The sequence below is a fragment of the Ostrea edulis genome, chromosome 3, assembly GCF_947568905.1.
Source record: "Ostrea edulis chromosome 3, xbOstEdul1.1, whole genome shotgun sequence".
NCBI classification, from domain to species: domain Eukaryota; kingdom Metazoa; phylum Mollusca; class Bivalvia; order Ostreida; family Ostreidae; genus Ostrea; species Ostrea edulis.
In genome coordinates, this window is record NC_079166.1 from 53,139,047 (window position 1) to 53,161,433 (window position 22,387).

Genomic DNA, 22,387 nt, shown 5'->3' on the forward strand with positions numbered 1-22,387 from the left:
CACGATGTTGAGTGGACAGTATCTTTTTTGGTCCAGAATGGACTGAATGGCCTTTGACCATGTGACCTAAAATAAATAGGAGTCATCTACTCCATAGGATGTACCAGTGTACAAATTAAGTTTGGTGTAATCAAGCTACTGATTCTTGAAATATAGGAGACAATATATTACTATGTCCAGTTTGTATAGTGATGGGAATCGGTGAGAATTTCATAATCGATGATTGGTTTACTGTAACTAACTAATTATCGATTATAATCGGACACAAAGATATTCTATAATAATTAAAGTAATTTAACTGCTGAAAAAGTGTAAATGAATATTTTCTATGTTTATATTTGCTGTTTCTATAGTTGAGAGTGAGAGTGAATATTTTCTGTGTGTATTTGCTATTCTTTTAATTACATGTATATAAAAGTCGCAAAAAAACCGGATATCGTTTGCTTCAGTTATATCCCCGTTTATCAAAGTTACATGTCATTAACTGATGATGATCCGTTTAATTAAAATATAATTAACGTTCAGCAAAGCAAAATAAGGAAAGAAATTCATTTTATTAAAAACAAAAATAAAACAGATCTATTGTCATCAACTGAAAACACGATACACGCACGTGCAGAGTAACAACGGCCCTTAAAAGCGGTTTTTATCTGCGTAATTTACACATGGCTTTGCTAGTATCAAGATTCTCTTTGATCAATTATGGTCTTTCGTTTATATGCCTGAATCAAATCACGTCTATCTCAGTATTTGACCAAGCGAACATGCTTTATTCCCAGTGTATGGATACTTTCGCTTTCGTGTTCGCCGCCATTACGATAAACAAAATTTTTAGGTTACTAGATAGGTCATGGCAGGAATATTCTTCAAAAACTACAGTCGCTGAGAAAAAAATCTAAAAACCGATTAATTGTAATAATATTTTCATAATCGAGCGCTTAGAATTTGCCAACAATCGACTGATTTTCGATTATAATCGATGATTGGAACACCACTACCAGTTTGACCCTTGATCTTTAACCATGTGACCTCAAAATCAATAGGGGACATCTACTTCTTAAGATGTACCAGTGTTCCAAGTTTGATGTCCGTCAAGCAAAAGGTTCTCGAGATATTGAGTGGATAGTATATTCCTATGTCCATTTTGACCATTGACCTTTAACCATGTGACCTTAGAATCATTTGGGGTCATCTACTCCTAAGGATGTACCAGTGTACCAAGTCTGATGTCTGTCAAGCAAAGGGTCCTCAAGATATTGAACGGACAGTATATACCTATGTCCAGAGTGGACTGACTCTTCACCTTTTGACCTAAAAATCAATAGGGATCCTCTTCTACTCATAACCAACCAACATTTGAAATATCATAACGATCAAGTGAATGGTTCCCAAGATATTGAGCGAACATGTGGTCTGCCGACCGACAAGTGCAAAGCAATCCCCCCCCCCTTTTCTTCTTTGAAAGGGGGCATAAGTAATTGTTTACAGAATCTCATATATATTCACATGAATTTAGAAATATGGCTGAAATGGGTTTCCGTACTTAGGAAAAACGTAAATACTGACTTACAATGACATTAATGGGCTTCCATAATTCTAGAAAAAATTACAATCGGAATAATGCATTATGCTTATGAAGGATGTATGCTACACCAGAGAAATTTGATATGGATGAAAATTGGAGGATATGTACAACACTATTTTGAAATTGAAAACTTTCAAATTTACTTTATTTAGTCAAAAAATGCAGTTTTACTAGAAAGCAATGTGCAAAAAATTTAAAACCCCTGTTGGACTCGAACCTGCGATCTACAGTTCAGCAGTCGATGTGCTAACCTACTGAGCTACTCAGCTAGGCGATGATTTTTTAAATGAATAGACAAATATGGCTGATATTCATATTTTCATCCATGTTTTAAAAGGTAGTCAGCCATTATGACGATGTAGAGTACCCCCTTAATTTACACTCGTATTTAACCAAATATAATGCCTCGTTCACACGAAGAATTTGATTCGCATTAAACGTAAGTTAATGCGAATTAAATCTGAACCGCGTTCACACGGAGATTTTAATGCGCATTAGTTTACTTCGAATTAAAATTTACATCGCGATTTAATGCGAATTAAATTTACTTCGCATTAGCTCCGTGTGAACGCAAAGCGAAGCTAATTCGCATTAAATATACATGCATGCGTAATGGCAAATTTGGGTCATATGCTATATATATTGTTAGATTTGTGCGAAAAACTAATCAAAATGATAATAATCACTAAAATAAACATGTACAAACAGCATGTCATTAGATAATGTCAGACGTAAATCTGTGCTAAATTTACATAGACATAATGAGCAATACATACGGAAGGAATTGCTTTTAAATAAGACAAAAAATGTTTTACATTAGTGATAATATGATTATTATTTTTTTTTTTTTTTTTTTTTTACATTTTTTAAAATAAATATGCCACTCATTTTTAAAGGCTTTTTATTCCATATGACGTCATAGTAGACTTATAATACGTATTAGTAATTAAAAATTACGTCACAACAACAATATTCAATGGAATGGTGAAAGAGTCGACGTTCCGATGTTTTTTAAACTGCATGGCTCATGAAGAAGCAATATATTGTCTAGAATGAATGTTGGTCGTCAGAGGAAATAACAAGTTATTTCTTGGGAACACATAAAAACAAACACGACAAAACTCCTTGTGTGGAGGTCAGTTACATAGGCCTAGTGTTTTGAACAATAAATTCTGTATCTACCCAATATTCATTAAAATATATCTATAAAAATAATAATATAGTCAATCCTTTAATTCATTTCCCGCACCCTTTAATTTAGAGATGCATACGAATTTAATGCGCATTAGTTTACTTCGCATTAACTATTACCGCCGTGTGAACGCTATTTAATGCAAATTAATTTAATGCGCATTATTTTACTTCGCATCAAATTTAATGCGAAGTAAAATTTAATGCGCATCCAGTGAAAGCTAAATGTCATCGGACCGACGGACATGTCCGGTAATTTGACTCTCGGTCCGGTAAACTTCGTTATATTTTCGGTCCAAATGTCCGGTGACTTTCCGGCAATGGTTTCGGAAACTACGCAGCGTTTTTCCCCCTTATATAACTGGTACCGATAAACGGTACCATTCCCAATGCCAAAAACCGTTGATTTTTCCCAAAAATTCCCTATTCACTTGCCGAAAAATAGACCGCTGAATTCGTAATTTTCTTAGTCTGAAACGTTGTACGAGTTAACTAAAATGTTCACTTCCGGTATTAAATCGAAAGTACAGATCATGGCAGTGTGTTTTGTAGAGCTACAAGATTCCTTAATATCTCACAACAAATATTACCGTAAAAAAGTTTGTAAAGAGATGAATACTTCTTGTTTTGTTTTCTTTTCTTTTAGTTGAAATCATTTGCCTATACATTGGTAGAAAATTCCCAATTTGTTCGATTCGGACGCTATTTTTCCCAATACGGAAGTTCCAAATTCCCCAAGAGTTATTTCCCTTTGTCGAACTCTTCCGTAAATTATGACGTAAAATATGATGACAGTGGGTACATTTGCTAATTATTATCGTTGTATTATTTCTTAAAAAGATGATATCCAGAGTTTCTGAGACCATCCTATCTCAGGGGAAAGGCAACTTTAGTGAGTTTATGAGTATTGGATAACAAATGGCTCGAACAATATTGTTAATTGCCATCTTTCTTTGATAAAACCGTCACTCATGTAGAAGAGGAAACAAATAATGATTCAATAGCCAATTTGATGATCTTATTCAAACAAATTATGCTTGATTAACAAGAATATGCATACCAGTGATTGATATAAACAAAAGTTACGCTTTTATTACATTAATCGTACGTAATTGTTATGTACAATGCCAGTCTACGATATAATGTATACATTGTGTACCTACCTTACGTCATAAAATGCGAAAGAGTTCGACAAAGGGAAATAACTTTTGGGTAACTCGGAACTTGCGTATTGAATGGGTACCGGTACCAGTGGGTAGAAAAAAATCACTGCTACGTTTCGACTTCCAGTTCTGTTTATAAAAAACGGCAACATATTCCAATTAAAGTGGAACAGTAATGCAGTCCACGGTAAACCTTTAAAACGGAAATCCAATGACCAGGAGGCTCAAAGTCTTTCATGTTTTAATATAAAAATACTACTTTTTTTCGGTCTGGTAAAATGTGATTCGGTCCGGTAATGTTTCTGTGTTTACCAGACCGAATGTCCTGTAAAACATTTCAACATTTCGTGATCACTGCGAATCCGTGTGAACGAGGCATTATATGCACTTTTTAATTATTTTTATGAGAATGGACACATACTACATACCACTAAAGGTTTTTGACTCATTTTGTTTTAGTCAATGCAATGTGCAATTAATTTTTTGCCGTGTTGTTTATCTATTTAAAAGCGTAAAATTATTTTTTTTAAAATTATCTTACACCCTGTAACTAATCATTATGAAACAGCCAATTAAAATTTATCATCGTGCAATTTTTAAAACTGCCATGATATTATGATACTGAGACTAGCACATGTTTTGTGTACACGTCCTTTGTCACTTGATTTTGTCAGATTTCTGCATGTTGCACGTATTTCATGGGTCTGGGAATATGCGATTACTTTTGAGTTTTAACTTTCCTTTTGCAGTAAACGACTGATGTACTTACCCATCTAAATGCGGCGAAATTTTAGAGGGTTACGTTTGAATTCTTCATTTAGTACCAATTAAATTACTGGCTTTGATTATTGATATGTTTATAATTACCGGGGGGGGGGGGGGGGGGGGGGGGGGGGGGGGTATGGTATATCGCACCTTGGTATGTCATTTTTTAAAGCTTGGGTGATGCATTGATTACAAAACATTGAACGCTCGCATCGGCTATTTAATTGATATGAACTTTAAACAAAGAAAATATTGAGTCTGCATAGTTAAAACTTTATTGCTGCAAACTTTCGTGCTTTGCTGATCCATTGTGTATACATGTCAAAATTAGAATGATTAAATTTTGGTTAAAATTGTTGAATGGTAAAGACACAAAGTTGTCTAGCATTTTGTACAAATTTTTATATAACTCAACAACAGACAATGTTGATTTTAAATGGGTTAGAAATTTTCAGAAAATTTTACAAGAATGTGGTTTAAATTATATCTGGATTTTACAATCTGTAGAAAATGAAAAATGGCTGATTAGGCCGTCCTTAAAAAAATGTATGTTTGCTGTAACGCGACTCAGATTTTTCAGTGTGGGTAGGTAGGTAGGTTTTTTTTTTGGTTTTTTTGGAAAACCACTTAGTGATTTACTATAATGTAGGGCTGAAACGATACGCCCCCTTCACGATACGATACATATTGCAATACTTATGTCACGATTCAATACAATACAATTTACAGAAGAAACCAATAATAACATTGAAGAAGAAATTAATTATCAAGATTCAAAATCATAATTTTAAAAGCAAAACTGTCAAACGGTGAGATGCCTGTTCGCTGTAGTTTAAAACTGATAACTAGTTTATTATCATTATTATTTTCGTCAACCTCAAGGCAAACAACAGTTGAACATTATTCAACACTATTTTGTCCCTCATGCAGCTAGAAATGATATATACAGGCCGAGACTGATGTATTTTACTGAACCCGTTCGTATTAAACGTATCGAACCGAAAATCGGGGCAATGAATCGAACATTGAATCGAGCGTTTATATTGAACAGTATCAATATTTTGGTGAATCGTTTCAGCCCTACTATAATGAGCAAAATTGCGATGAACAGTAAGACAACAGATTAAAGATTTCAAAAAATAACGAGCAGGAATTGCTGTCACTGACGATGTCAGGAAGACAATTTAATTTGATACATGACTGACATAATCTATATATAAAAATATTTGTTTATGAGCGTTTGATAAGCTACTATTAATCTACGAAATACAACGAAAGACTTCGTCAAGAACAGAAGAAGACGATGTTGTCGTGTAACTCACACAAGGCCCAGCTGTCTAGTAACCGGAGGGGGAAAGGAAAAGAACGTATTAGACTCAGTGAAACCTGTCAAACAGGTAAAATGAAAATTATGACGACATTTTATATATGATTAAACAAAACACAATGTGCACTGCTTCATAAAGCAGACATTAGTTCCAGTACAGTCTAGAGCCTATGTGAAATAGAATTTACATTACCAAATCAGGGCCAAAATGGACATAAACATGTAACATATATAATTATTGATATAAGACATAAATAATGACAATATACAGTGAAGAGTAATATATTAGCTATAACATTATAGGCAATATAGGTATTTGAAATAGCTTTATTATTTAAAGCTAGTTTAGATTGAATTAGACTAGGTTTCTAAGTGCAATGGTATAGCCATATGTGGGTGAGGATAAAATTATCTACTTGGGTTTACATAGTCAATATGCTATCTAATTTGAAAATAATTATTTATCAACTAATACTTGTGTCGCGTACCATTAAGTCTTTGGAGTTTGATTTCTAATGATATACTCATGTAATTGGAAGAATTTTTAGTATGACTATTGATTATTGTAGTCATTTTATTGACTTTTCACAATCAGTAGGTATTTGTGATTACTGCTCATATTTATAACATTGAACAAAATATATATCTGATCATGATTAAAGGGACTGGTTCACGTTTTTCGAAAGAAATGTTTTTCATTTTTGGTGTCAAAAATTAAAAATATAGCTCATTTAATGTTGACAACCAACATTTGGACCATATGAATGCAAGGATAAGAGCAATAATTTAGCTTTGATTTTGTGTTATATAAACAAAGGCTCGAGTCTTTTTATGTAAACAAACAAACCAGTGAACCGTTAATTTTGTAATTTAAAGCCTCTTCATTTTGTACAATCACAAATTTCAACTTTTAAATGACACATTTGACCTAAAGTATACTTGAGATGTGATATATATGATGAACTTGGACCAATATCCATTTATTTTGAAAACCCCGTAAACAATAACACACCTCAATCTTTGTTTTCAAAACAAAAAATAAACTCTCTATAATGAGCTTCTGTCATACTGAATAACTTAATTTTTTTGTGAAACCTTCTAAACTTATTAGACTGTAGATTTTCGATTATTTAAAATGAAAAATAAAATTTGGAGGAAAATCGTGAATCAGTCCCTTTAAGGTAAACATTTCAGCAACACCATTTCAATTATGTGTTCATAGACTGGTCCAGCACAATCTCTAGTATAATTATAGCCATGTATATATATGCTTAATCAAGCTATATGCTTTTTAAAGCTAATTGAAATAGCTTGATATAACTATTTCAAATCTTCTATCAAATATATTTTTAAAGCATAAAAATTGAATTTCTAAGTGAAAATATTTCATCCTTGTACTCGAAACAACACACTGTAAACAAAAAATGCTTCTTAAACTATGTACCTTAGGAAGAATTTTGATTCTAAATTGTCAAATGTTTAGGATTATTAAGTTGTTAAGCAACATTTTACCAATTTTCATCGTTGAGGATCAATAGAATGATATATTGGCAATCAGATTTCACATTGTAAAATCATCATATATTTATCAAAGCTTCGACACACACAAGGTAGTGGACAGTTATCAATACAAAAGAAATTCTCTTTTCATGAAAATTCTTAAAATGGCATATGATCTATAACTAGAATAGTGTTGTGGTTAGTTCAAAGTACATGTATATTGTTATGTGCCATTGCACTTAAGAAATTTAATCGAAACAAGAGGCCCACAGGCCTTATCGGTCACCTGAATACTAGTGAAAAAGTATCACTACTTCCATGGGCTATGAAATCTAGAAAAAAATTCCTGTTCTGAATATCTAAGCTAAATTCTAATGTTCAGTAACAGTATAAAACAAGATGTGTTCTTAAGTAAAACTTCACTGCCCTCAAAAGTGCATACACTGATGAAAGGCTTTAAAGAATAGGTGTATTAACATTAAAACATCTGCAAGTATGCATTTAGATTTTATACAGTATCAGCAAACTTACACATAAATACTATATACTAATTTTGGCCCTACCCTGGGGTCAGAACCCTTACTCTGGGGATCATCAAATTTACAATTTTGGTAAAAGACTACCTGCACTATCCATTTACTAGTTTCAATTTAGTATAAATAGCACTAAAGAAGATGTTATTCAAGTGTTATACACATAAACACTATATAACAAGTTTGGCCCCGCCCTGGGGTCAGAACCCCTACCCCGGGGATCATGAAATTTTACAATTTTGGTAGAGGCCTTCCTGCCCTACATCACTGTGCATTTAGTTTTTCTTACACATGTGCAGTTCTAGAGGAGAATATTTTTGAAAATTGGTCAATTTTGGACAGTTTTTAACCCGCCCCTAAGGCCCCACTAGTCCTGAAATTTACAATTTATGTTCCCCTTGTTCCAAATATGTTTCATACCAAATTTGAAAAGAATTGGAATGATAGTTATCAAGAAGAAGTTAAAAATGGCTATTGTTTCCACATTTGATAACTGACCATTTTGGCCCCACCCCTATACCAAAACGCCTACCCCTGGGACCATCAAATTAACAATTTTGGTAAAGGACTACCTGTTCTTCCTAAATATCTATTTACTTTCAATTTAGTATCAATAGCACAAAAGATGTTCTTTAAGTGTTTTACACATAAACACTATATACCAAGTTTGGCCCCACCCTGGGGTCAGAACCCCTACCCCGGGGATCATGAAATTTACAATTTTGGTAGAGGCCTTCCTGCTCTACATCACCATGCATTTAGTTTTTCTTACACGTGTGCAGTTCTAGAGAAGAAGATTTTTGAAAACTGATCAATTTTGGGCAGTTTTTGCCCCACCCCTAAGGCCCCAGGGGTGCAGGAATCCTGAAATTTACAATTTATGTCCCCCGTGTTCCATATATGTTTCATACCTGATTTGAAAAGAATTGGAATGATAGTTATCAAGAAGAAGTTAAAAATGTCTATTGTTCACACATTTGATAACTGACCATTTTGGCCCCACCCCGATACCGAAACACCTACCCCTGGGATCATCAAATTTACAATTTTGGTAAAGGACTACCTGTTCTTTCTAAATATCTATTTACTTTCAATTCAGTATCAATAGCACTAAAGAAGATGTTATTTAAGTGTTTTACACATAAACACTATATAACAAGTTTGGCCCCGCCCTGGGGTCAGAACCCCAACCCCGGGGATCATAAAATTTACAATTTTGGTAGAGGCCTTCCTGCTCTACATCACCATGCATTTAGTTTTTCTTACACGTGTATGGTTCTTAAGAAGATTTTTGAAAATTGGTCAATTTTGGCCCCGCCCCTAGGGTCCCAGGGGTGCTGGAGTCCTGAAATTTACAATTTAAGTCCCCCTTGTCCCAATGATGCTTCATATCGAATCTGAAAAGAATTGGACTGGTAGTTATCAAGAAGAAGTTAAAAATGTTCAATTGTTAACGCACGACGCACGAAAACCAATTGCAATAGGTCACCTGAGTTTACTCAGGTGACCTAACTAGCTTAATGAAGCTATCTGAAATAGCTCTATAAAACTATATAGCTAAATATAGAGATTGTGCTGGGCCTGATAGATATAGCAATACAGAGGAAATCCATCATATGCGTCAAAAGTTTGAAAAAGGTGAATTGACTTAAATATTTGTGAACAAAATTGAAACTAGGGAAAAAAAAAAAAGAAATTAGGAAGAACCTTTTGTGTTGGTTTAAAACATGTTGGGTAGATTTTGAAGTTGTTTAACTCGGCTTTATACATGATACATGTTAAGTGCTCAAATGACTCTTGTGATGAAATATGCATATTTTTCAGATTGATGTCAGAACTCTGAATGCAAGCAAGCTCCCATATGACTACAATGTATAAGGGAAATTAGATATATGTACAATAAATATGGTAAGCTTTATTGATAAAAGTCATGAAAACTCATACATTCACAGTTTTAATATGAATTACTTCATGTATTTCCAAATATTAAGTTAAAAAATATACATGTATGTGCAGTGAACAGTATTTTTAACAAATACATGAATTATAATTTCTGCATTATTATTTTTTTTACATCTTTGCTTCTCAAATTGACAAAAATCTATTATCAATATTGTGGCATCCCTCCTTTTTTTCAGGTATATGGGAACTGGATAATTTCCCATTCCTTTCACTCGAGGTCTTCAGTTTCATCATTACATCATTAATCATGTGAATGTCCTTATGCCAAACTCTCATGATGTCATGCCATTACTGGACATTCCTGAACACTGGTTTATTTCAGCCACACTACCTATAACATTGCCAAAATATTAGACTGAAAATTTTAAAATACACAAGATTTGAAGCAGCAAAAGAAAAGAATAAGATATATAACACACACAAAAGAAAAAATTAATTCTCACCTGGCTGAAATGAACTTTTTACTCCTTTTTAGTTCCCTTTCACTGCATACCAGCCAATAACTATTATATGCAGATCAGCCATTGTTATCAACCTGTGTATATATATGTTGAATAAAATATGAATGAAAATTGTTGTTCTTTGTTATTCTTTTTTTAAATATATACCCAATAGCATATTTCCTTACATAGTACTTAATCAAAGGGGTAGGAGAGCAAATACATAATATATAACCTGGCTCATGTTCAGCTCACTCACTAAGCCTGTTCCATTCTTGTATGCAAGTGGTTTGAGTGGAAATGTACATTTCTGATGTACATGCAAAGTACCTTGATTGCACAGGCAATATGCATCACTTATGTTCGAATTGACTATTAAAGAGTACTCTTTAATAGTAAATTCGACCCCAAGCGATGCAATTGCCTGTGCTTGATTGGTATTAAAAGTTGGAGCAAAGATAAATGAAAGTTCTTTGATATAATTAAAAAATTTGCAGTGAACGAACCATCAGTATGGAGCTTGGATAAATGATTATGCAAATTCTAGTATAGATCCGTACTAAGGGACAGATTATCTGGTGTTCTCGTATTTTATTTAATTGGCAGATATTATATATATATATATATATATATACACACACACACACACACACCCCTTCTCACTCCCTTGTGAAATTGCTTCATAATTTTTATGAGCCTGAACCATAACTTCGTAATTGAAATTCTCTAATATATGATGCTTTATCATCTATTTAATGTCGCATGCACAGCGTTGTAAAATACATACACTGCTCAGATGTGGATGAGGGTACATATTCTTAAGATTGACAAGATGTTGCACAGTCTATATTATATTTTTAAGAGTCAGTACAAACCTCTTGGTTTTCCTAAAAGTTGATATAAGCAAACTGGCTAGAACAATGATGTTTCTTTGTTGGTTCAGCTTTCACGGAATGTAATAATCGCACTGAATTTTGGCTGCTCGTGGTTTTCTACACAAATGACGCCATTGTTTCCTCTGCGTGAACGCTTTTCCCGGGTTTGGAAAAAGGTAAAGTTTGACATCTTCCCAAGTAAATGTATATCCCTTGCTATCCTTATCTGATTTGCGACAGCTTGTGCCGCAAAATCTATATTTTGTCAATGACAATTTTGTTACCAGTGTAAACAAAATTAATCGGAAGTACCTCTGTGAAACATTTTGTTCATATCACGTGACCGGCGTGGCTAAATACGAAAATTCCCGGGTGTTCCGGAGGAACTCGAAACACGGCTATATGAATGACACTTTGGATATATGTATTTACAGGCATGAACTAGAAAACTGACACGGTCAGCAAGGGCCACGCTGAGGGTTATTAGAGGAAAGTGACTGCCCATCTGTATTTGATATAGCAATGTTTAGGTCTGGTATATATGTTAGAATTAATAATATTCAAAGATACATTGGAATGTGAAAAAGGAATCATGAAGCATATTTATGAGAGACTGATGCAAATTTAAATTACTTCTGTTTGACACACACTCATGACATCCACTCAAACACAACAGTGCAACTAAATCCCATTGTAATAGGGGATTCAAAATGGATAACTGGTACAAAATATGGTACATACTATTTGAAAAGGAATATGAATTTGACATATTGATGTCTTGGAAAAGAAAAATTCTGATATCGGGGCTCTAAGCGTTTTCAAACACATTGTCATTTGATAAAAGTGTTCTACTACATTTTCAAAAATAGAAATCTATAGAATGTCTTTACATACATAGGTGAGAAAGTTTCCATTATTCCTAGTCGAGACATACCATGTATGCGCTAAAAAAATTCATAAGCAAATATCAAAATACTCACGTAGAAAATGTGGACCTTACCGTCAACAAGTGCAGTGAAACACGCCATTTCGAGATTTTTACCAACGAAAGCTCGGTAACAGTAATGAATAAGGTACACTCATTTTGTATCTATTTTGTGACTTTCTTTATTAAAAGGAACAGTTCTCTAAGGTGTAACGTGCAATTACTACATAATTCAATTTACTTGAAGCACTTTGCAACCGGATATAAGAAATTTTATTTCGTATTCCGATCCCGATCGAAAGTTGTTGACTGGGAATGACGTGTTTTAATTCAATATACATGTAACATCAAGCATTTTTTATATCACATTAAAAAACCCTAGAGGGTTTTTTTGATAATAGAGGGCGAAGCCCTCTTACGGCCCAAAGGGCCGTAAGAGTGGAGCTCTCCCTATAGGTAACACGTATACATGTTTAAAAGGAAAATATAGAAAACTAATGAAAAATTAAACCATACCAATGGAACTTGAAAATTTTGGTCCCAATGGCGTCCATTCGAATACTAGAGCGTGGACATGTATTTCTCCATTTTGAATCTCGTCTACCCTAGTTCACGTCATTCTGAGATGTTACATAACATCCGTAAAAGCATGTGTAGCGGTCAGCCGGGTTCGATCACCGGTGGCCAGATAGCTCAGTTGGTAAAGCACCTGACTAGAGATTCAGGGGGCCCGGGTTCGAATCCTGGTCTGGTCCGTTGCATTTTCTCCCTTCCTGTTACATTTGGTGCCATAGACCAGCCCATGGAACTGACAGGTGAAAATACCTGCCAGGGGATAAAGATCCTGGGTTGATGTCTTCAGGTGTGAAGACATTTAAGGAGGGAGGAATGTAGTGGTCAGCCGGGTTCGATCGCCGGTGGCCAGATAGCTCAGTTAGTAAAGCACCTGACTAGAGATTCAGGGGGCCCGGGTTCGAATCCCGGTCTGGTCCGTTGCATTTTCTCCCTTCCTGTTACACATGTAAATCTTAGTTTCTTAATCAAATAACAATTAACGCGATTTGCACCAGGTCTCCTATGTTTGTGTATTTGCTAAACACCAACGCTAAAAATGACGTCACAATGCACTGTTTACATCAGTTGCATAGAGTTTCCTGTGTTCAATGAATAGGCAGATCAAAAATGTCTAAAGTTAGAATACTTTGATTGAGCTCTGTCCTCACACGTTAGGTGCTAATATTTCGGGATATTATTTGTCCTGTTATGGATCTAGATACTAATGCCAACATTGTTTGCTTCGCCATCAAACACGGTCACACCGTAAGACATATTACATTGGTGTTTTCGGTACTTTTTTTGTGTTTTCGGGAATTACCGGGTGTTTACGGTGTTTCCGGTAATTTCACGGACCCTCCTCTGAATTCCGAGCTCATGATAGATTGCAATTCTCAAAAATTCCCCTTAAATATGAAATGGGGAGTGACATCTAAGAGCTGGACAAAACCCTGTGATTCTTAGCTTAATTTGAATTGAATGTTGGGAAAATTAAATGTTTTCTTCACCTCGAACGACATCTTCGCTAGCCAATGGTTTTCGGTCCAATCCGCTCCCCATAAATATGGGCAGCAGAGTGGACCGAAAACCCTTGGCTAGAGAAGATGCTCGAAGGAGAGGTGAACCGTGAATGTCCTTTTCCTAGTTTACTGGATCTCAGTCAGTCGGTTTACACACACACATGTATACACGCAAACACCTCTCTCTCTCTCTCTCTCTCTCTCTTGAAAACTTACGTTTTTAGCCGAGATGTCAGCTTTGCAATGGGGTACAGTTTTCCTTTTTCCTGACGGTTACTTTGATGTGCCATTTCACATAAAAAGTAAAGTGTTATATTTTCTTGTTCACGTCAATGTTAGCCAAGTATTAACTCCACAGCTGCTAACCTTACGGCAATACCAAGTTTTGAAATCAGCGGGAATGTGCATCCGCGTAGTCTTAGTCTAGGTCACCTACACGTTTGTCAATGCAGTGTTCTAGATAAATAGTCTCGTTCAACCAGACACTCGGCTGTCTCCGTAAATCTCCGACGAGAATTCACTAGGTGCTGAGTCCGAATTCACTAGGTGCCGAGTTCAGCAAGTGCCGAATTAACCTTTTTTTTCAAGTGCCGAATTAACTAGGTGCCCTTGGTGAACTCGGCACCTAGTGAATTCGGACTCAGCACCTAGTGAATTCGGCACCAAAGTCTGGTCAACTCGGCACCTGTTTTGGTTTGTTTGAATTATGAGATTTTGGGGGGGGTATTTGACAATATTGTTTGTCGGTCTACTATAGGGGTGATAGGTAATTTAAGATACATCAATTAAGGGATGACTTTGTTTTTATATGAATCAAGAAAAAAGAATTATGAGTTAAAATATTGAGTGTTAGTCTACTAGATAGGGGTGAAATAAAATTTTAAGAGACAGGTAATATAACATTAATCAATTAAGGGATGACTTTGTGTTGGTAGGAAGCATCATTCCAAGAGGCGAGTCACCAAAGAGTCCTGGTCTATCTAATTCTCTGTTCCAGAAGAAGGCAAAAGTCATAAATAGAGCCCTTCAATGTTACTTTAAATAAGACTTCGTGAAATTCAGGCTTGAATACCCAAGACAGTATGGAGCTGACAAGATACATCTAAATCAGAGCGGCCTACAGCACTATTTATCCACGATAAAGAAAGTACTCCGCTACAAATAAAGATTGCAAGATACAGAATAACAAAGGCCCTTTTAAGATCAATTCTAAGTAAAAATCAAAGAAATCAGATAGGGTCTGGCCACTCAATGTCACAGATTTCTTTGATTTTCACAGTATTAACTTTACTTGCACCATCTTACATAATTTTAACCCCACCACCAAATTTCTACCATCCGTTGCCATGGAAACCGACAGCAGTCTATGGGGGCTAATTGAACTGCAAAATTCAGCCCGTTTTACCCATGTTTTGTCCTTGTGGTATATAAAAAATTAAAAAAGACAACTAATTCTCTCCATAAATCTCGATTTCCCATAAAATTCCCTCCTTATTTATGATATCTATATCCACCTATGGTAAAGAGTGTGTTATTGATCGCTGTACCAATGTATTATAATTTGGCACTTTGCCAAAAAGTGATTTTTTGTTGGATTTCATTGATGTAAAACTTATACGGTACTAATTTTGATGCACCAGATGCGCATTTCGACAAATAATGTCTCTTCAGTGATGCTCAACCGAAATGTTTGAAATCCGAAATAACTATGAAGTTTTAGAGCTAAATGTAGCCAAAAACAGCGTGCCAAAAAAGTGGAGCCAAATTCGTCCAAGGATAAGAGCTATGCACGAGGGAGATAATCCTTAATTTTGAAATGAATTTCTAAATTTTATAACAGCAATTAAATATACATCCGTATTTTCAAGCTAGTAACGAAGTACTAAGCTACTGGGCTGTAGAGACCCTCGGGGACTAACAGTCCACCAGCAGAGGCCTCGACCCAGGGGTCATAATGTAAAACTTATACGGTAACAATTTTGATGCACCAGATGCGCATTTCGACAAATAATGTCTCTTCAGTGATGCTCAACCGAAATGTTTGAAATCCGAAATAACTATGAAGTTTTAGAGCTAAATGTAGCCAAAAACAGCGTGCCAAAAAAGTGGAGCCAAATTCGTCCAAGGATAAGAGCTATGCACGAGGGAGATAATCCTTAATTTTGAAATGAATTTCTAAATTTTATAACAGCAATTAAATATACATCCGTATTTTCAAGCTAGTAACGAAGTACATGAATTTAGATAATTTGGAAAATACATACAGCATAATCAACTGTCAACAAAGGATGTCCATATCAAAGACTCTTTTAAATATATAAAAAAAGATTAATGGTGAAACGTTGTGCAATTGATCTATTGTAGCATGAAAACTGTAGATTTGGGCATTTTGCCAAAAAGTTATTTTTTGTTGGATTTCGTTAATGAATTTAGATAATTTGGAAAATACATACCGCAAAGGATGTCCAAGACACTTGAGGGCATTTTGCCAAAAAGTTATTATTTGTTGGATTTCGTTGATGAATTTAGATAATTTGGAAAATACATACAGCATAATCAACTGTCAGCAAAGGATGTCCATATCAAAGACTCTTAATATATAAAAAGATTAATGGTGAAACGTAGTGCAATTGATCTATTGTAGCATGAAAACTGTAGATTTGGGCATTTTGCCAAAAAGTTATTTTTTGTTGGATTTCGTTGATGAATGTAGGTAATTTGGAAAATACATACAGCATAATCAACTGTCAGCAAAGGATGTCCATATTAAAGACTCTTAATATATATAAAAAGATTAATGGTAAAATGTAGTGCAAATGATCTATTGTAGTATGAAAACTGTAGATTTGGGCATTTTGCCAAAAATTCATACTAATGACAAATACATTTAATACAAACCTACACCATTTTCAGTCAAAATGAACAATATGAGCAATTGATATTTCAAAAATAAACATGGAGAAGTTTAACATATTAATAAAAATTAGTGATTAAAAAAACCATGTAAACATAAACTGTAATCCAGTAGGACCCCCCCCCCCCCCTCCCCAAACACCAAGTAGATTTTGCAATCATTTCCATAAACAGCTATATTACATGTACTGTATTGCCATGTAAACTATTATCAATAACTATATAAAAAAAAAAGTATTCTCAAGATATTGGGCAGATACCAATAAATTGTTCATTGTACTGCTTTGTATTTGCTGACCTTTGACCTGGAAATCATTAGGGTCATCTACTATTCATAACCAACCAACATATGAAATATCATAACTGAACAACAGGCTCAAGATATTGGGGGGACACCATTGCATAGAGTACTAGCTACATTGCACCTAGCCATTTTTAATTGATTGATTTATTGATGTTTTTTTCCGCCACACTCAACAATTTTTCAGTTATCTGGTGGCGCCCAGTTTTTATTGGTGGAAGAGAGAACCCAGATACAATGTACCTGGGAAGAGACCACCGACCTTCCGAAAATAAACTTTCTCACTTACCGGCACGAGCGGGATTCGAACCCTCGCCAACAGAGGCCGTGTGATTTTGAGCGCTATGCTCCAACCACTCGGCCACGGAGGCCCTTGCCATTTTTAATCTTTTGACCTGAAAATCAATGGGGGTCATATACTACCAGTGACCAACCCCTGTATGAAATATCACTATCAATCAAAGGGTTCTGAAGAAACTGGTCAGACATCAATTGTACAGAGTATTGTATTGCACCTGGTGACCTCTGGACCAGAAAATCAATAGGCGTCATTTTCTATTGCAGAAACTGCATGAAACTTTAAAATTTAATGAAGTTTGTTTCAGTGTTACTGTAATCTATGTTGACATACCAGTAATTAGTAAATTTATAATATTAACACAGAAAAACTCATTTTTGCAAAGTTGTTTATTCAACAAACATGGATCACAATGTTATCCAAACAACACAATCATCTTTTTTTTTAAATCATTATAATAGTGATTTTCCTTCAACTGTTCAGTAATGAATCCTTATTCAGTAGGCTCACATAAGGCAGGAGTTCTAACCTGTTAATTTTGCAATGTTTTAGTTACATTAGTCTTCTGACACCAAAACTTGATCTTAACTAAAAGAATAGACTACCAGTTTACTGACTCAGGATGGACTTGTGTCGTGAGGTGTGTTCATTGACTGTAAAACTCGCAGGTTTTTTTCCCATTCTCAAGAGCTCTCCTTTGTCTTCTATATCATATAAGTGTCATGGAATGCATCTTCTGCTCTTCAAGTTCTAAAAAATGTGTTGAACAAATATTGAAAAGTTCATCTTATTTTTCACATTTTCATACAGTACACATCTAATTCAATTTTATTAAACTGTCTTTTACCTGCATTTACATGTGCAAGATCATTCATGATGCTAGAATAGTAATTTTACCACTTAATTAATTACTTAATTGATAGATTATCACCCCCGCCTGCCCTCAAAAATCATCTGTGAAATAAGCATAGATTGATATATCTGGCATTAAAGTATGCACTTCTGTTGACAAAAACTCGTTTGTCATTAATATATTTCTCAGAAAATAAAAATTAAAAAATAAAATCCTCCCACCTGCCCCATACTTTTTGGTGACCCTGGATGATAATCTACTAATTAAGTTGAAAAATGGCGTTCGATGATGGCGGACGTAACGGATTGACTGAGAAAAGTTATACGAATTTACGGAATATGTGTTCCACTACAGACTCTGTAAGTAACCTTAGCAATACTATAGATAGTGTTTTGAAGGAGGAAGATACAATGCAATGTACATATAGTCCACAAAACTCTGAAATAGTCCATGTTCTGACAAACAATCCAGTGAGCGAAAACCAACCTGAGCACAATTTGGTTGAAGAGACATTTCCCAATACTGTGCTGACAAATTGTACATGTGATTTTTGAGTCGTTTGACAATGTTCTACAAAATCTTCCAAAGGAAATGTATATTGAAAAACTGTTGCAGTTAACGTCCAGTAACGAACAGCTTATAATAGAATATAGGACATTTCTTTGTAGCAGGGCTAAAACCATTGAAGGGTGTCCTAAGGGAAACCTCATACAGCGTAGAAACACTAAAGCCAACCCAAGCTCAGTAAGATACGCAAAGGACTGTTTTGCTCTTTATATGTTCTGTAATGGTGACAATTCGCATCTATCAGATGTTTTTGACAAAAAACAAGATATTTCTGAAATATCAAGCGCATTTACCATAGATCAACACTACATAACGCAAACACTTGTAGAACGTATGCATGAACTTGAAGTCAGCGCATCAGGCACAGACAAAATTATTAAAAACATGCAAAAAACTATAACAGATCTCAAATCTAAAAATTCTTCATTAATTGCGGAAGTTGATAAAATGAAAAGTGACATAGAAGTCCATGCCACATCATGTGAAACTTTTCGTAAAACCACTAAGGCACGTCTGAAGTGTGTTGAAGGTCTTGACTTTACTGAGGAACAAGCCAAATCTCAAAAAATCAGCAATGAATTATCTAGATTGTCCAAACTTTGTCAAAGTCTACAGAAACAATTGTCTGATATAAAGATGTCAAAGTCATATGCTGCTGTCGTTACCCCACCGAGGGCCCCAGATAGTCAGTCTCGGATCAGTGAAAGCACTTCGCGGTCCAGTGATCATTCACAAGGCTCGGCACCAAATAACGGTACAACAGAGAATTCCACGCGAAACACACAAGAATGTCCAGATAAATGCAAAGTACAGAAAGAAGTTACTGATGAAAATCATAATGCACCAAAACATCAGTCAAGTGTAAAATTAAGTGATACTAGTACTTCCTGTCCAGCACTGACAGACAGTAGCCACTCAAAAAACAATATTCCCATCCCTGTGCATATTTCCCGGAAGCCCGACTCGTTTGTAGCAAAACAATCTGGTCTAAATCAAGCCCATGATCCAAATCAAAAACGAGACGTATTTCTCGGAATAACGCATCATAGACGGAGAAACGCTCAATTTTACCTCACGGGCATAGACTGTGACACTACTCGGGATGGCATTATTAACTATGTACGAGACAGTAATATCCGTGTGACGTATCTATCCTTATTCCAGTCCAAATATAATCAGGACTGTTTGTCTGCGAAAATCCACGTTCCCGAAGAAAATCGTAAAACATTATGTGCGCGTTCATTCTGGCCTCACGGAGTCAAATGCCGTCCATGGATCAATGCACATGAGAGACAACGAAGTCGCCAAAACGATTATAAAGATACTCTTCACAATGAACAATCTTAGACAATACATAATGTTGTGTATCACTATAGTACATGTATATATGTTACTTACAATTTTGAATTGGAATGTCAGAGGAATTATGTCCTCTAGTGTATGTTTGACATATCTTTTACGTTTATCTGACTGTGATATTGCTGTAATCTCAGAACACAAGTTACCCGAATCATGTTCTAAATTCTTTGGTTGTATTGATAAGAATTATATAAGTGCAGCAAAATTTGAAAAATCGGACAAAAATGATGAAATAGGTAAAGGAGGTGTAGCAATATTATACAAAAATTCCTTAGAATTTTACACATCTTCAGTTTACACTAACTCCAACAGAGTTGTTGGTATCTGTTTAAAAACTCCAAATCATGTTCCATTATATGTTTTTGGTGTGTATTTACCTTCTGAAAACAATGTTGATCAATATAGAGAAGTGTTGAATATACTTAACGGATTATTCACTAATTACTCAAGTCATGGTCATGTAATTTTTGCTGGTGACATGAATGGAAGCATACTACAAAAAGATGCTGACAGAACAAATATTTATAAATCAGCTGAACTTACAGATTTTGTCAGGAAAAACAACATGTATTGTGATGTTACTAGTAGTAAGAAAAACCAATGTCAAGATGTTTATACATTTGTACCCTGTAAAACCATGTTAGATTATATATTTGTTAGTGAATCCCTACAAAATCGTATTTTAGATTATGCAATTATAGAAGAAGGTATAATATCTAGCACCTCAGACCACTTACCTATAATAGTTAAGGTTGAAGTTTTGGAAAACCCACACACATTATTACCAAACACATCTAAATGACCTGCGTGGCACAGAATATGCACAGATACAAAGATCAAGTACTGTAATCAGCTGAAAAAAGACTTAAACCATATACTGCTCGATGAGAACAACATGTCGTCTGTAAATGATATAAATACATATTCAACAGAAATTGTTAACGCTGTGATAAAAAGTGCCAAACTAACTATTCCCATGTGTTCATATAATCCTCATACCAAACCTTATTGGAATACCTCAGTAAATGAAGCTCATAAGAACGAAATGGAACTTAGAGTCAAATGGGTAAAAGAAGGAAGACCTCGGGGTATGCAGCACATATCGTATGCTGAGTATAAACATGCAAAACGCCATTTCCGAAGATGTCAAGAAAGCGCCTCCCAGGACTTTATTCGAAAAACGTACGAAGATATCGACAACGCTGCAGGAATCGACATTCGATTGTTTTGGAAATTAATTCGTCGACAAAAACCACGCCAAACAAAGTTATATCCAGAAATACAGTTTGCCGAAAGAGTAGGAAATACACCTGAAAGTGTCGCCTCAGTTTTTGCTGAATACTTCTCAACTGTGTACGAGCCCGGACAAAATGAAATGTATGACAATCAATTTTACAACAATACCATTCGACAATACAATCGTATCAAAATACAAGAAACTGAAAATTCTGCCGATCTTCCAGGTGGATATGTTACAGAAAAGGAAATAGTTGATTCTATAACACTATTAAAATCAAAAAAAGCCCCTGGGCCCGACAAAATTCAATCGGAACATTTGATTCATGGAAAAAGTGTATTATCAAAATATTTATGTGTATTATTCAACAGCATAATAAAACTAGGTAAAATCCCCTCTGGATGGAAACAAGGTTTTATAGTACCAATTTTCAAGGGTGGAAACAAACAAAAAACTTCTCCTGACAGCTACCGACCCATTTCATTATTGTCTACTATATTCAAAGTTTTTGAAAAAATCATCTACACAAGGATTATGAATGTAACATTCAAAGAGAAATACCCGAGTCCTCAACAACAAGGTTTTCATAAAGGTTTAAGTTCTATCACAGCTGCATTTAACCTTCAAGAAACAATCTTACATCACATTGAAAACGGATCACGTGTATATTCATGTTTCCTAGACAGCCGAAAAGCCTTTGATACAGTATGGAGAAAAGGATTGCTTTGTAAAGTTAACGAAATAGCTATCAAGGGAAAATTATGGACATTGATAGACGACTGCCACATCGATACCAAAAGTGCTGTAATTGTAAATTACCAACAATCAGACTGGTTTCCGGTTGAACAAGGAATACGGCAAGGCGGTGTCTTATCTGGATTTTTATACACAAGTTCTTTTCACCTTTTATTCACAGTTGTAGTGTAATGTGATCAATCAATGATGAATCAATGAATGAATCAATGACAGTGCTCCTATAAATATAAATAAATAAAAACACATTATAATTTGTTCTAGTG

The 22,387-nt window shown here is 34.9% G+C and overlaps 1 protein-coding gene across 4 annotated transcripts in view; it reads right to left on the reverse strand.

Moving 5' to 3' along the window:
* LOC125673832 (uncharacterized) overlaps nt 1–14,282 on the reverse strand; it is a 167,184-nt gene extending 152,902 nt beyond the window's left edge. For all 4 annotated transcript variants that reach the window (XM_056158122.1, XM_048910669.2, XM_048910668.2 and 1 more), the window contains exon 1: nt 14,057–14,282. In XM_056158122.1, the coding sequence (XP_056014097.1) occupies nt 14,057–14,130 (74 nt within the window). In that variant the 5' untranslated portion in view covers nt 14,131–14,282. The remainder of the gene's footprint in view (nt 1–14,056) is intronic.
* Between the last annotated feature and the right edge of the window lie 8,105 nt (nt 14,283–22,387).